The 18,727-nt window shown below is 26.0% G+C and overlaps 1 protein-coding gene across 1 annotated transcript; it reads left to right on the top strand.

The window, feature by feature from the left end:
• Positions 1–9,296: 9,296 nt before the first annotated feature.
• On the top strand, positions 9,297–10,210 carry LOC112595913 (ataxin-2 homolog). Its single transcript, XM_025341305.1, has one exon. It carries the CDS (start codon positions 9,397–9,399, stop codon positions 10,042–10,044), a length of 648 nt encoding a protein of 215 aa, XP_025197090.1. The 5' UTR covers positions 9,297–9,396; the 3' UTR covers positions 10,045–10,210.
• Positions 10,211–18,727: the final 8,517 nt, after the last annotated feature.

Genomic DNA, 18,727 nt, shown 5'->3' with positions numbered 1-18,727 from the left:
CCTATAACGTCTTACATACTCACAAATCCCAAATTAGAAACCACTGATTTGCTAGTTAAATATTATAAATAATCCCAAACCCCAATATATATCATAATTTTGAAATCAATTGCAGCGAGACAAGTATTCGTAGTATTCGTATCTAGAACCATTAATATACTTAATAATAGACTATTTTTTTTCCATTATTTTAAATTGAATAAATTACTTTCTTTTATTACTTCTTTTAATTACTCGAATATAAAATAAATAAAATACATTTACTATAATCGTTTGGTATGAAGTTTAATATGTAAACTTAAAATTATATATTGATCTGGTTTAATACTTTAAAAACCATACATATAATATAAACAGAGTTTAAGAACTTTTGTAAAACACAAAACGGTTATGCGAATATTCTGAATAAGAATAAATAATTGACCAAAATTTAAAATTATATAATCCAATTATTTTTATATTTTATATCATAACTTTCAAAAAAGATAGGTTTACTATTTTGATCTAAATTTCTTCAAGTGGTTAAAATTTAAAATTTATCGGTTAATAAAATATTATTGTCTCTGTGAAAATTTTACCAATAAATTCGACGAATCATCCAATTTTTTTTTTTTTTTTTTTTTTGGAACGTAAAAAACTATAATTTTAATAATTTAATGTAGCCACCGACGTTTTAACCAATTTTTTTAGAGATTTTCAAAGTTTCTTAGTGTATTAATAGGAGCCTTACGCACAACAATAAATCCTCAACTTAAACAAAAACAACTCTGTCAGTAGGTACATTATATACATACAAGTAGGTACTCGAAAAAAGTTTAAATAATTTACACGATATTATATAAGCCATGTGCGGCATCCGACGATAATAGATGATTCTCCGATATAGCAATATAGAGATGAACGTTTTGGGTAAACATGATGTTAAAATTAAAAAAATAAAAGTTTAATAAAATGATCTCGGTTGAATAAACATTTTTGTAATTTTATTTTATTATTTCCCGTTTTGTTTCAGCTGCACGAAAAACACGTTCAGCGACGCGACGGGAGCTCTGATGTAACGCTTATTTATATTGAGTTTTAAACGACCATAGTGTGTGCACATACAACGCCTCTGAATGTGTGTACACTATGAAAGTATTTAGCGCACATATATACAAACCATGGTGTTTTTTTTTTCGTCAACCGTCGACCATTTTACGTTTTTTTTTTACGCGAGCACGCCCTGTATGCACGGCGTGGTGGTATTTTTTCCGCAGTTTATTATTTGCACGTCGCTTAAGCGATTCGTAAACGTTGCCAATGAATTATGGGCTGCGTAATATGCACATAAAAGACCGGAGAAAAAACCCGTCGCCGAAGCACGTCCGTTCGCATTAATTTTTCCTTCGCAACACCCCCGTCGGCTTGCACGCCGTACACTCGGGCCGCTGTCTGCATCTCTTAGGGAATAAATCCGTGATCTCATCCCGCTGTCGACCTAAAATGGTCCACGCGATAAATCCTTCTTGAAATCCGCTCTCATGTGTGTGTGTATGTTTTTTTTTTTTTTTTTGTAGAGATAACAAACACTATATAAACCACCGTACATCTCCTATTATAACAGTTATGAATTATTTACGTTTACACCGCAATTACGAGTATATAACATTCAATTAGCATTTTGCGATGATTAAATGCAGCTCTCCAGATTTTAAAAAACTTGCCACATTGTAGTTTTATGAATATTTTAATACACTCCTCCCCCTGCTACATAAGTTCGGTTAGCCTATGTAAATAATCATATAAAATCGATACTCTGTGTGCATCGGAGCAGACATCGTTTCGCTGTATAACCTAAATGAAATCACAGAAATGACATCCGTCAAAGCCAAGAATCAGAAAAAAATCTATTAATTTTATACATATAAATGGTTAACTTAAAGTTTTTAACAGATACTTAAATAATATTTATATATTATATAACGATATCGACTTGTATAGTATTAACAAAAATGTATTTAATAGAGCTTGTCACTTTTCACTTTTAATGTTTGTTTAGTAGAGTAGATACCCTACTCAAAAGGGAATATATAAACTTTTCACTAAATTGAATTACAATTAGGCGTTTCCGCATAAGTACCAAAAATACACCCAAAGTTACTTTCAAGTACTTATAGACTATAAAGTGCATTTTTGATTTCATTATCTTCTGAAATGTATATTGAAAATGTTTTATGAACAAGTGACTTGTGAATAATTAATTTACAATGTCTATACTTTTAAAATATCGTATATATTGAGATTATTAATAATATACCTACGATTAAAATTTTAACTCTTTAGGACATTGTAGATATAGAACAAAAATTGATTTGACAAGTTCAAAAGATAAAACTAAAAATACAAAAAAAAACTTTTCAAATAAATATGAATGATATAGACATATAGTATACATGAGTATTAGTTTTTCAGTGCACCTTATTATTTTATATATTCTTTTCATTTCACGAATAGATTACCTACAAATACATTATTATTTTTAATTTACTTTTAACAAATTTTATCGTTTGATGTTTTTTTACGAATTCCATTTTAGATATCAAAAAAAGTCAATGAATGTATTAGTTATACAAAGATGTTTTTTTTTTTTTGTTTTTTATGTGTGTGTATGTCTGTAAGCAATTTTTGAGACAGTAAACATGCTTTGACTTTCAAAAATGAAGTTTGCTTCTGGCAGAAAACAGGAAAAGTTAAAATGTTGATAAAATTCATAAAAGTTTAATTTTATACATAAAACTCGAAAATTTAAATCAATATCTTTAAAAGATTTTCAATCTTCACAAAAAAAAAAAAAAAAATTCTACCAAAAAGCTAAATTAATTTCTATAAATACTTTAAGTTCTAATTTTTAGGACAAAGGTTTATTCACTGGTAAAATAATAATTTTTACTTCTCAAAAAATGTTTGATGTTTTGCTGTGTTCTAAAAAAAAAAAAATCAATATTTTAAATTTTCATAAAATCCATTTATTATTATTTTAATTTTATAATAACATTTTAAAAATATTTTAACTCTTTTTGAGCTATTTTTATTATTCAAAACAGGCAACTTTTTAATTATTTTAGTTTAATAATTATTGATTTATTGATTAAAAATTACTCACTGGGTCCAATTTCTCATAAATTTAATACTACAAATCTCACTGAAGTTGTTTTTATATCAGTGTAAAAATATTAAAATTACAGAGACACATTTTGTTTTATATTTTATAAACAATTTTATCAACCTACCGTTACATTAACATTAAAATAAATTACTTTAATAACTATATCACTAAATATATTTTGTGATATAAGCGCGCGTCTCCGCTTAAAATTAATTTTCGTATACAATTATATTATGTATCATAGAATTCAAGTTTAACACACTCATAATAGTGACTCACTCAATACCTAATTCGCAGCTAAGTGGTACCTACTTTTTTTTTTTCATATGAGCAAGCATAGGCTGTTGCCCGAAAAATGTTATTCTGAATTTTCGAACAGATCGATGAAAATTAATTAAAAACTATAAATAAAATATATTAGAAACAATCATATTTGAACGAGACTGGGAAATGTGATTATTCCTCTGACATCGTGGCCTGGGGACTTGATAAATATTGATCGGTTGTCGACTGTCGAAACAGGAGAGAATAAAACAAAAACCAGACCGAAAATGTTTTGGCAAGTTATTATATGCTCGTAACTTTCAAATTGAACTTTGTATGACTTCGTAAAAAGGTTTATATATATATATATATATATATATATAGACAAGATTCCTATAGTGAATACGTCACGAGGTTTCATCGAACAAGTCTTCAATTCAACGAGCAATAAAAAAAATTTACATTATACAATATACATACATACATACGTGCGTATGCGTGTGTATGTACTGTGTACGTATTTATCACTGTGTTTTCGATTTTCTTGATTTTCTAAAAGGACCTTAACAAAAGACTGCTAACTCATCATTTAAAATTTAATTGTGGCTTTAACCATTCAGATATACAATTTTAAAACGCCCGTGTCTTGACAACTGTACGTATCTGAAAGTATATCATAATATTATACCCGTATTTATTTTAAAAAACTATCGCTACAATGGTGTGTTTCAAGTGTCATGCGATAATTTCTATTATACAGTATTGTTAATACGTAAAATATTTTAAAACCTATGTATACACAATTATATACAACATCTCTGCAACAAATTTGTTTAATAATTATTTTTATAATTTAATTTTATAAACGTTACATTGTTACATTACCCCTATGTATAAGAGATGTTTATAGATAGTATACACATTACAACTGTAAAAGCACAAACGAGAAAAACCTAAAAAAAAGTTAAAGCTTTCAACTTTGATACGTTTTTAAAAATAATATTAAAATTGTTTTCAACAATACACAGCAACTCTCCATTGTCATATTAACAATATCATTATTTCATTTCTTAAAAACTACAAAAAAAAAAAAAATATATAAAAGCCATTTTAGGATTAGCAATTCAATTTTAATGTATCAACTAATCAAAAATAATATTGTTAAATTTAAATAAATGATAAATATTATTCTAAACAAAATTCATAGTTAATAAAAAAATATCTAATAATACATAAATGTGTACTAATAATTCTCTTTTTGTAGTTGAATATTTATGTATTATTTATTATCAAATAGTAATAAGTATATATAGTAATTCTATTGTTTATATAATCAATGGTAGTACTTATTTTTAAAAAAAGATGATTTATTTAAAGTTATTTTTCAAGTATGTAATTATTGTTATTATGGTCTTAAAAAAAATCTTGTAAACCTAATTCTTCTTTGTGATATCATGTTGTTGCAAAAATATTCACCTTTCAATTTGTTCAAATAAATAAATTTATTCACAGTAGTTATTGAGGCCACTTCTTTTGTTTCCTCTTAGATAATTATTTATATATGCCAGGATTAATATATTCATCAAAGTCAACTGTCGATGAATGTAATTAATATTAGTAGTAAATGTACATCGCCTGTAACCTGTAAATATGTAAATATTATATTAGCATATTATTATAATATATGTGTAACACACATAATCGCATTCATAATAATAAAAAAAAATATTTGTGATTTTATTTAAACTTTTCAAATTTTAGACACTAATAACCCATACACATCGTCGATTATAAAAATATTCCAATTGTTTTGTACACATTAAATACTTCAATAGTTTTATCTTTAGGAACAATTTATAAAATATGTACAGTATAAATGGTTGTTAGTAAATATTATAAACCTCGAAGAATTTTCCCGTGAAACCGGTTAAAGATTAGAACAAATAAAAATATTACTTCTATGAGATGAAAATATTTAGCAATGTGTCGTATAGCTCAAAAGATAAATTATGTAAAGTTTCATAACCCTAGTAAATATGTTAAACGATTGTTGATTTTTTGATTTTAACATAGTTTGATTTTAAAATAAAATTATAATATTTACAAAATGTATGTAAAACCATTCTGTGTAATTGAAAATAACATAATATTTCTAATGTACTTATGTACCAATTATTCTGAGAAAGTTTTGCAACAAATTATTCCGATGAAATGAAAATTTAAAAAGACGTGTGCAATTCTACCAATAATATATATTATTTATAATATGTCCATTGTTTTTACTCTTATATTTGTTAGTCAAATCACTTCATATTTTCGATTTTTGTAAGGAAAATCAAATGTTTAATTTCGTTTCTGGAGCTAATTACTTTTGTAAGACTATAAAAATGGTTGGGCTTTGTTATAATAGTTGTTTAAAGTTTGGGTGAACGGAGAAATGAAGTCATTGGATAAATATTTCACGAAGTTAAACATTTTGTGATAACTGATTAAATAATGTTATCGACAGTACATAATCATAGTTTATAGTTAATGACTTTTCTATTTTTCTAGCAATATCATAGGATAAAAATTAAAATAGTTTTCCCATCAAATAAATCACTTTTTAATACAACAGATATTTTACTATACTAATATTATGTTTTTTATTGATCGAGTAACTTACTTTTGTAAATTATCTAAGTATTTTTGCTAAAAAAAATTACTTAATTAATGTATTTTTTACATAATATATCCGTTAAACAAAACTTGCAGGTTTATATAAAACAATAACTTTAACAATGAATTGACATTTTCAAACTTGTATAATTTTTATAACGAATAATTGTGCTAATTTTGAGAACTACAAATAAGCAAAGTCATTAAAACTTGATAATAAGATAATGAGAAAGACATCATAATGAGTTCCAAGTTGCCAAGTTCAAATTTATACTTTCATTGAACACTTTGCTAAAAGTGTATCAACATATCATTGAAAAATATTATATGAAATATATTATTCAATCTGGTGCCCCATTTATGCATATGATGAGTATACACAGATTAAAATATTTCATTTGTAAAGTTTCAAGTATCAGAGAGAGGAAAAAACCCATGCGAATGGAATTATTAAATTTGGTATGAAAGGTGGTTCCCATGTGATTTTTTGTACCATTAATCATTCGTATTAACATACAAGGCAGAAAATTTGTTTTTATACTTCATTTTTCTACCACATTGAAAAATGAAAAAGTACAACGGTGTGTCGTTTAGAAAAGTGTACATATATACATCACCTATACAAAAAAAAAAAAAAAAAAAAAAAAAAGGGGATGATATTAAAAAAAGTAAAAAAAAATACAACACCAAAAAAAAAAAAAAAAAAAAAAAAACAGAAAAACTGTAACAGTATTTTCTGTTTCTCACATAATCAACAAATATAATATATTTAAATACTTGGTTTATGGGTATATAGGTAAGTTAACGACTTATATGTCCAAGAATAAAATATATATTTGTCCATTGACTTTAAAGTCTACAATACATGTCTTGATAAGTAATTATGACATTTTATATGCATTTTTTTCTCTATATACACGATTTATAATTGTGTTGACATGTGAAGTTTACAATAAATCCCACAGATTTTTTTCATTACTACAATACGAGTAGTAATTTAAATAAATAATATTACTAATGCACTAACTGAGCTCGTAAAGTTTTCGTTTTACCAAAATACACCATTAGTTAAAACAACTTTACGACCATAATGTAAAATAATACATCAATGTTAATGATAACGGAAAATGGAATAATGTTAATTATTTTATATTATCATCGTGTTATATTATTTATATGATACTCTATCACAAAAGTTACTTAAATAATTAAAAAAATTAAATACACCCAAGAACGGCAGAAATTTATGACTTTTATACACTTATAAATTAAGTATAACTGTATAAGATTACTTAAAAAATAATTATTTTGTGCATAAAATAAAAAAAACCCGTGATTTTTAATCAACGTGATTGAAATTGTTCTATAATATGCGTATATTATGTAAGTTATGGTTAGGTTAGTTAACTAAACAATAAAATTTTTCTAAAATCTAAAAACAATAAATTTGTAAATAATTAATTAAAAGTAAATAATGTATTATACAGATAACAATACGGAAGTAATTATTATAACGTGCTGTATGCATAACATATATAATTTTATTACCTATTGTTATTTATACATAGGATTTTCATTTTTATATTATCAATTTATCAATTTAAGTAAGATAGTTTATCGTTAAATTATATTATCAATATTAACTATCTTGTTTCCACCAATTTATTTTTTCTTACAGTAAAAATAAAAAAAAAAATGTTAACGACTATTTATCCATTATATTATACAATAACTAAAATTTAAATTCTTACTAAATAAGCTATTTTTGAATATTGTGTTAAAAATTAACACATATTTCCATGTTTCAACTTAACTATAGCTAACGACTAATTAATCATATTACTAAATAATTAATGAATTATAAAATGTTAATAGTAATACGAATCACTAATAATAGCTATAATACTATGTGTAAAATCACTATCTATTAATATCATACCCAACTATAATAGTATAGCATCAAAACATTTTAATAAGTAAATTAAGTAAACGCAAAATGGATAATAATCGTTGGGTTTTAATAATTAATGAAAGTCGGGGAACTATATTAACATAAAAAACATAACTGTTTTAATTAAAATACAAAATGTTTGAGCATTATATACAGTTGATATATGAAATGTTCAAGTAGATATAGTCATATAAACATCAGTTTTCTAAAATTAATTTTTATGTCGAATGGAAAAAAAATCAAAAACAGATGAATGGACTATTTAGGACTCATGTGAAATTGTTTTTGAAATTTCATATAATTTATATATAATATATGGGCCAACGACTGTTGACCAGTTATTATTCGTATAGTTAACCTCGAACTCTACCTACAGCGGTGTAATTGTAATGGGAATAAATCATTTTCTCGCTTGAAATTTTTGCAGATGATAAAAGTATTAATTTTCCTACCCTTCTCTGATACAAGAGACTGCAGAAGAAATGTACAAACCTTCTAAAATAAAAATAGTATGCATTTAACATACATTTATAAAAAAAAAATTAATATTATTTTTTTTAGAACAATTGCATAATATACATTTATTACGCGTTTCTCCAATTGTATAATACATTGATGAATTATCGACATTATTTCCTAATCTAGGTGACAGAAATAACTCAATAATATTATTTCATGTATTATGTTTACACGATTATCATCATTCATAACATAATTTTTTTCAAACAAATTATGACACCTTTTTTTTTAATAAGCTCTTGCTTAATATTTATTGACCATACAGATGAACACCTGCGATTTGTTTCTAAGCCTTAAAATAAGTTTTAAGATTTATGTCCAAACAAACAATAAATTAAGTCATAGTTTTGATTTTAGTAAATACTTTATTGTACCCCGCTCCCTTTAATATGTTACCCCGATTACGCTACTGGGTACCTATATAAGTATATATTATAATACGAGCAAATATATGAGATATATATTATATAATATATATCTCACCAAATGTCTAATAATAATAGTTCACATACCGGTAGCGGTTGGTTATCACGTTGGAATTTTAATTTTTCGCGTACGATTCGCACTCGCTCTGTATATACGCCACATGATACATAAAATGACTACCAATTTAATCATAATATTGTTATGTACAATATATGTGTACGGTAGAAACGATTTAATCGTCATCGGATGGAGGGACGGACGGTTGTTGCGCTCGGAAGAGTAGGAGAAAAGACAAAAACCTTTTCATTTTTTTTTTTTTTTTTTTGTCAGCACAAAATCAAACATCACTATACCACACAGTGTCACCCGAACCGATCTCGCGAACGGATACGACTCTTCCTCATTTCGCGCACGCGCGTGAAATCTATTGCGTATGGTATACTTGGTTTACAGAAGAACAGTGATAAATAGTATACGATCGACGACCATGGATAGTGCAAGATCCGCTCGCCACTTGTTGGCAGTGGCAATAATAACTGTGGCGATTGCGTTGTGCTACGCGGCCGCGGTGGGTGGAGGGACCGGACCTAGCCCGGGAAACGCCGCCGCTTTTGCCCCGTCGTCAATACTGAACAAATTACCGCAATCGCAGTTACCGAAATTTCCGGTAATCTACACGTACGGGAAATCCCGAACGACGCAAACACCGGTGTCAAATTATCCGACTCTTCTGGGCGGCAAACATCAACAACCACAGCAATCTGCGCCTCAGCCCCAACGACCGTCTCAGCAACAACAACAACAGCCACAAAAAACACCGCAGCAAACGTCTCAGCCACAGAAACGTCCGTCAAAACCGACGTCGACGACGGACGAACGACCTGGAGGACGAGTCCCTAACCAGCTGCCGGTGGCAAACGCTTCTGTGACGACTACGTCAAAACCGAAGTTGGAAACGACCACCCAGGTCCGATCCATCATCACAGCGCCACAAAAAACGTGTCCCGAAGGACAACGGATGAGTCCCGACCGGAACTGCAGACCCGACTTCACAGACCCCGAAGACGACCAATCCAAATAGTCGACGGACCGAACTGCACCACGATATTGTAATGAATATATAACACACACACATAGCAGCACTTTACGTCGGTACTGCAATTAATATTGTGACGCGATTTATTTTACAGACATCAAATTTTTACTCCCGTGTACTACGTGTAATATATACATAATCATACCATTTATTTATGTTTTATTTGTGTTCGGCATAACCCACGATTTTTCCATTTCTAAAACGTTTTTGCGTGACTAAATTAATGAATAATATAAAAATCCTTAATCACTAGAGTTTTAAAAACAATTGTAACTAAAGTTATTGCCGCATCACTCGTCTGCAATAAGGTCCACGACTCCACCGTTTTCCATACATCTACTGCAAAGATCTATTAACATATTATTATAATATTTATTACTTTTCTCGTACGAAATTCGCATTCTGATTTTCCGCAGTTTTCATAGCGTGTTCGAACGGTAATCAAAGTCGGTATGAATCAAATTAAATGAATCCTCTCCACCCGCGACAATAAAAAAAATAAAACACAACCAGTATCTCGTATATAATAGCATTCTTGTGACACGCGTCTGCGCAGTTATTATAAAATAAATAATTATTATTACTTCTATTATCGGCTAGCCAAACGCATACAAATGGTATATTTTTGATACCCGCTGGTGTGCTCAATGACATGCGCGCCTATATTATACTAATACGTTAGTCTTAACATTTCAAGGTTCATTATACGCGCACATATATTATGTATATTTATGTACTACGATCCGACAACGGCGTTGTTCGCGAAAACCGTCATCCGACAATAATGACGTAATCTTTACGGCGGAACGTCACCGCCTTCGTGCATTTACTGTCACGCCGCCAAACTGCATTCTTAAATCAATTTCAGAACAATAATGTTTATTTTATACGATAACACGCGACACGAAAACTTCTGTAAATTTTCTATCGGTACAAAAGAATGAAAGCCGATCTCAGGTCTGAAACATCCCCCCTGCCACCCACCAAGCGCCTATTACAGTAACAGTATTAAACGATATATTGTATCCGTTGTTGATGCGAATTGTAAGAAATAATATTTGACAACAATATATTGGTTCACACAAAAATGTACATTATAATTTTTATAGTGCTCTTATAATACGATGATCTTCAAAAATGTATAGTCAGTCCACTGGAAGTGTTCTGCAGTTATTGGTTATTTATTTTTTTTTTTTACCTATATCTAATTTTGTCTATATTTTTGTGTTATTGCGATCTTTGATGGTCATGTAATATTTATCGATTCATAATGTAATGAAAACAAAAACAAAACACACATAGGTATATACTACACTGAAATTCCTCATCATACAACTCGTCGAACATAATATTATTAAAATTGTACTTTTTTAAGTTTATTTTGAGTATTTTTTTTTTAGATTTACGTAGCACAAATATACGATAAGTGCTATATGGCTTAACTAAGTGTAATTAGATTACTGAGTATTTTAAATGCTTAAGTTTAAACTTAATATTAATTTCAATAGAATAAAAAATTTAAAAAAAATACAGATACAAACTTGTGTTTGATAATATCTGTAACGAAAACTTGATTGAGTTGTAATTATAAGATGTATAAAATATCGATAATATTTTAAATTATAATCACGAGCATATTTTACACAAATACCTATATATTATGATATACTTGTATGCACCAAACAATACTGATTTACAATATTTGTGACGCAATCAATTCGATACATTCATCATTTAGGTATGTATGTCTACTTTGATTTTATTTATTACCGCTGTATTTCTTTGTATTCCAAAACATTGTTTCAGACAACTAACAAAAGTGACAAATTCAATGAAATATTATGTACGCTTAAGATTTGATTAATTATGGCTAAAATATAATATACCTATTCACGAACAAAACATTTGAGTAAAAATAATACAATAATTCATCATTTAATATTTAAGATTAATTATAGCAATTAGCAGATAACTCTGAAACATTATTGACAATTAGAACCCACAAGGTTATAGTGTAGTTAAGTTTGGAAAGTTTACATGGCTTGTTTTAAATATTATATACATAACCAAAACAATCTTAATATAAATACAAAAGTAACTAACAATCGTAGATAAAATATTTCAATACTCGATAAAAATAAAAGAACGTGTAAAGGCGCAAAATATTGTGACATATTGACGACAAGTAATTTGTATTTTCCACAACAAAAAATGTGTACATAATTATTTTATCAAGTGTTATTCATTTTTCATTATCTTGAATATCTTAAACGGAATTAAGCGGATTCTTATCAATATTTAGCACCGATTAATAATAAATTATCGCCGATATAATTTACTATTAGCATTATAAAATTATTGTAACAAAAGGAAAACATCTTTTAAATAAGAAATGAGTTGAATAAATTTGTTTAATTAAATTTTATTGTTTTACGATCATCCACGATGAGTATTACAACAACAATTGGATGTTGAAAAAATTATGCATATTTTGTTATCTTTTAACGAATTTGTTTAAAATAAATATATAATTTTAAATTCCACGTATACATATAGGTACTATGCTTTTATATTACTGAATATATTTTTTTAATGATGCAAAAAAAAATATCGTGTATGAGGTTTGTTTTATATTTTAGCACGGTTATTATTATTATTATTTTTTTTATATATATATTTCAAATGCGCCCTTCTTTGAATTATTTCTTGACTAAACCTTATAGTAATCAAAAAATGAGTAAAATGTTATAGATAAGTTTATTGATCTTATTATTAGCTGACTATTTTCTCGTATTACCTAATATTAACAAAATATAATACTTGGTAATTACTAATTCTTATATGAGACAAATTATAAAAAAATAATGAATATCAATATACTATTTCTAATTTTTTTATATTTATAACTAACGATTTAGAATACTTGGTAATATATTATAAAAATTATGTACGTAGTTATACTGATATATTGTGAATTATGATATGGAATATAAATTTAAGATTCTAAGCAAATGAATATATTGATTTTATGATAATGTTTGTTTTATATTTTCCTATTTGTTATCACTAATACTTTGATTCTCAACTTTGAGAGTGATTTCAAACCCAATTTTTGATAAAATGTATTTATTTTCATTGTGTTTATTATAATTAAAACAAATAGCCTTAGAAACTTAAAATTTTCACCACAAAGTCTTATAATATTTAATATAATTATTTTCTATGCATAACATAAATTTAAATATATTTTGATTCTTTTTGATGTATTTTATAGACGCAAGAAATATCATACTTTTTTTATTATTTTTTTCTGTGAATTTCAATAAAAATTATTCTCTAGATCAAAATTGTTGAATATATAATACAATATTCCACATAAATATTATTCATATTATCTGTACAAAACTATTAAAAATACATAGGCATAATTTTTTTTAAAATATATTTTAGGTTGAAAATTTTATAAAATTTGTTAAAATCACGCAAATTACAAACTTCAAGTGTTTTTTAATTAACAATGTATATAATCTACAACTTTTAAAGGTGATGTTTGAAAATGTAATACAATATTTCTTATATGTAATTTATACTGAAACTAATAAATCTAAAAAATACGCAATCACAATTATTTTTTATAAACATGTGAAAAAGTTCAAATGTTAACGAAATTACGAACTATAACAATGAATAACGTTATTAATTATTTTGTTATAAATCAATAATATTATTCGTAGAGGCTTCAAAATTTTACGTATATTATATTATTTTAAATTTTACTCTTCGCATTGGCATTTTCAACATATTTTGAATTATTTTAAGATATTTTATTTATACTATGAACCTTTTCCCCCTGTTTTATTGTATTTACAGTTAACTCAAAAGCTTTTAATTATAATATTATATGATATAAATATATATACTGTTATGATAGTTAAATACTAATAATATAATAAAGACGCAAATGAAATATTTAGGCACAAATACACCACAACCAAAATCCCATAACCAAAATACTCAACACCCGACCTTATTGCAAAAAATATTCTCAACAACTAATATACATATAGCTCAATCGAATGCAAACACATCACTTTTATGAAGATTCCCTGGCTCAGCAATGTCGTCAGCAATAATGGTGTTGACCATTCGGCAAAACACACCCATGTTTCCTTTTTAGATATTTCTGTACCATGTTTCTCATATTTATATATTAAAAAAAATGCATAAATAAACATAATCAACATAAATCATAATCCTGGCCTGGACCATCTACAATGATATTTTCAGAAGACAAGAAACAAAACAATCATCATCCAGAAACACAACACTCGCCTATTAAACCTTTGGAATATCAATAGAAGATCCATATGTAACATTTCATGTGTACAGCTCACAGCAAACATACAATTACCGAATGTCTTAACATTACTTGACTATATACCCTATTCGGTTCACCAATTAACTTTTTTTTTTTTTACATAACTCTACCACTGAACTTGAACTATTATGTTCATACGAATATGATCTGAAGATTAAATACAAATATTCCAAATCCATGTAGTAATAAAAGTAAAGGTAAAAATATCATATTAAGAAATATGATAACATTTCGTATCTATCTTAGATAGGTAATAGATACATTATTATATTACTGTAAATGGGATGATACTGGCTAAATTATTAATATAATAATTTTTATGAGTAAAAGAAAAAATATTTACCTGACATAAGTATATTATATCAGAATTATTTCAACTCTGAAACGAGTAAATTAAAAAATATTGTATTGAACCAATACAATTCTAAACTAAAATAATCAATTTATATTTACATATACGAATATAATTTTATTTAACTCGTTGAAAAAATTGTATATGCTATTCGAGAAGGGGTGGTATTACAAACTTACACCCCTTTGTGTACTACCATATAATTTTAAGTTATTTCAAATACAGTAATTAGTACAATTATAAATTATAATATTACCATATTATTTTCTACAGCGTAATCATGCGCAACAGAATGCTATTGAAGAGGTTTAATATATTTAGCATTTTTAATTAAAATTGAAGGAACGTTCAATTATTTTAATATAATATTTTTATCAAGAAGGTGAAAAACTTAGAATTGCATTGTGTGTGTATATGCATAAATCATATATAAAATAATATCCATTTGAACCCCACACGAATACCATCGCACTTAATTTAATTATGAATTTTCGCTTAGCACAATTTCTAGGACTTTTTATCAATCGTTCCAATCAAATATTGATAATGCAATAAAATGTCTGACAATAAATAATTATATCAACTAGTTTGTTATCAACCGAATTGTTTTCTTATATATTGCGTTAAATTTGATTTCCTTATATTTTATACACCTATCTAAACAAAATATATTATACATTGAATATTAATTATAAAAATGTAAAAATATGTACTTATTATATTATTATCCGGGCAAAAACATATAAAACATCACAATTTAATATCGTTACTTAATAATATTATTAATACATTATGTATTATATTATGATTTACGTATATTGATATGTACATATATATATATATATATATATATATATAAAAACGCCTTTTTTGATACCATTTGCAGTAATAATCTTATTAACGCTAAATCAATTCGTTCCTATATTACTTTTAAATGTACAGCGACGTTAGCTGGTTTTGATGTCATTCAATTAAAATATTGCTCGCATTTTAATCACATTATGAATAGCACATCAACTTTAAATTTAATTGATATTACCGTATGATACTTTACATTTGTTATTTTTTTTTTTTCATAAGGCTTATATAAATGTACTATGTATTTATAGACTAGTATACATATTATACTTTCCTTTTCAAATGGCATACAGGGATTAGTTGTATTCCATATTTATTTTTGGTAGATCGTATATATAAATTCCATACCAAAAATAAACTACCAATAATCAATATGAATATAACTAATGTCTCTAATTTAAATACACAATATAACTATGGAATACAACATTATAACAATATTACATTTAAATTTAAAATACAATTTATATCATTGAGTCTTATTCGATCGTATGACCAAAAACACCCATCGTGAAAAACACTGCAATTTACATACTGTTTATATACTGTATCGTATAAGTTATTTTAAATTATACAGCTATACTTAAAAATCACAAATTAATCATATTATTATACATTTCATGATAATCTCTTGAAATGATTTTATAATTTTTTCTATTTGTGATTTTATAAACCATAAGAAAAGACACCAGACGAAAAAAATATATGTATACAAATTTATTGTTTTCAAACATGGTTACTGCATATTATACATAACAAAGACTTAATGAGTACAAAAATATCGTAAATCAGTATGGTTATTTTTAATTTCTTGCCAATATAAAATATATTTAGTTCGATCTTGAAGAATAAAATTATTACATTTATTTTTACATTGGTAATTTATTTGATTTTCATGAAATTATTATAATAATGAACATTTAAAGCAGTTATTTTCTAAACAATTATAAATAGATAAACATGCAAACTACTTTAAAACTTTGTATCATGAAAATTATGAAAAAATTATGATAGAGGTGTACTCGTGAACCGTAAACTGAAATTTCATATTGCCAGTATTGATCGTTGACGGATTTTAGCTTAAATAATAAAAATTTATTGATACTAATATAAAAGAAAAATGTCACGCATACTCAATACAATAGATTATTATATTTTTAAATATTAATGATACGTATAGAATATTATATAAATAATAAATTATAATATGTATTTTCTAATTTTATGAGTTAATAGTATCTGAATACCATAAATACATTTATTTAAGGACAATTTATTTTATTTTACGTATATAATACTTTTTATACTTTAAATTTCATATTCTCAACAGAATTTATTTTTAGTTTATTTATGTACAAAGACATTCATCGAGTATTTTGATTCCCACTTTCTTCTTTTAGTGATAGATTTATTCAAATTCTGTTTTTTTTTTTTTTTTTAAATATAGACATTTTAAGACCATATTTTGACATTTTTAACCTTTAAGGAATTTTTTGAAAATACGAATAATACACAATGCTCCAAATATATTTTAAAATTGTATCTTGAAGTCTGTAGTATTATTATTTTTTATTAAAATCATAATATAGAAAGTAATACTTATGAATTGTTTGATTGTTTATATTATGTTATTTAGATTCAAAACTTATTTAATTATTATTCACTACCTAAAATATTAAAATATTAAATAAAATTGAAATAAAAATACGCATTATATATGTAAAATCTAACAAACGGATATTACGAGTATTACAATAACATTCAAACGAGTAATTGGATTTTTGTATAATAAATATAATACTTTTTTTCACATGCACAAATACATAGCATAAGCATATTTGTGGTGCAAAGTAAAAGACTTGGCTCAATGAACCGAGTTTGCTTAGTAATTTTGTATTACGATAAAAAAAGTTGTATGTTTGATAAATGCGAATGTGCGAATATACAGAGAGATAACCAAGCATACTCGCTCCTTTTTATCTTTTAATAATGTATTTACTTAAATTATGATTTTGAAATGTATAACTATAATCTAAAAATATGTTTTTAAATACTCAGATTTTCCTACAGTTTAATAATTGTCCTTTAGCGGTAAAAACTTGTTATTTTTTTGTAAGAGAACCATTAATTAAAATTAATATAGGTGGTTTTTGAGTTAACAAAATGTATACATTAAGAAAATATTCCTTTAAAATAGACTTACAAAAATATTAAATGCATTGCATTTAGTATTTATTATATATATTTTAAAAATGTTTACACAATATAACATTTTCATGAATTAATATTAATTATTATTATTTTGAAATAATAACCCTTCTTTATCTTCAAAAACTATCATCACAAAGATTATTATTTGAATTTTTAATATATTATCTAAACATATTGAAATAATTGAAAATTGCATAAAAAAAAAAAAAGAAGAACAAGTTCTTATCTGGAAGAAATAGCATTGTACTCATATTGTTATAAAACAATTTCTAAAAGGTATAAAAATTTAAGTATTTGATAATGTTGTCCTCAAGTAAACTCAAGAATTCAAAAATTGGGATTAATCGGGAAATTTATAATTATAAAAACATATTGGTATTAGCATTCTTGTGAACCGCTCTGTATATTAATCATACTCCAGTTGTTGGCTGATTGCCTAACGGTTGTAACTGTATAGTGGTTAAATAACAATTTATAGGTACCTGTTTATGTCTTTTTATTTCTTCTTGCTTTTTTATTCTTTGTTTGTGGCTGTGGGCAGACTTTAATACCTCTATGAAAATATGTATGTGTGTACAAGTGAACACAAAGAAAGACACATTGCTCAGCTTAAAAGTTGATGAAAATGTTTATCTAAAGACCAACGGTGAATAATTTGAATACTTAATGAACAACAGAAATATCAAGCAATTTGTTTCGACTTTGTAAGTTTGATTATTCAAATTAGAATTTTGCCCCTTTTTTATGAATTATTATTCCAACCACAATCCCAACGATTTAACCTTTTCATCGCAAAAATATTTAAACGCCGAAAACCTAAAAAGCATCAACCGTGCGTTGATTTATATCATCGAGTATTTGAATTTTTA

This window comes from Melanaphis sacchari, unplaced genomic scaffold, assembly GCF_002803265.2.
Source record: "Melanaphis sacchari strain LSU unplaced genomic scaffold, SCAv2.0 Contig2_pilon_pilon, whole genome shotgun sequence".
NCBI classification, from domain to species: Eukaryota; Metazoa; Arthropoda; class Insecta; order Hemiptera; family Aphididae; genus Melanaphis; species Melanaphis sacchari.
Note: the sequence above shows the minus strand (reverse complement) of the source record. Positions and strands in the feature narration are given on the sequence as shown.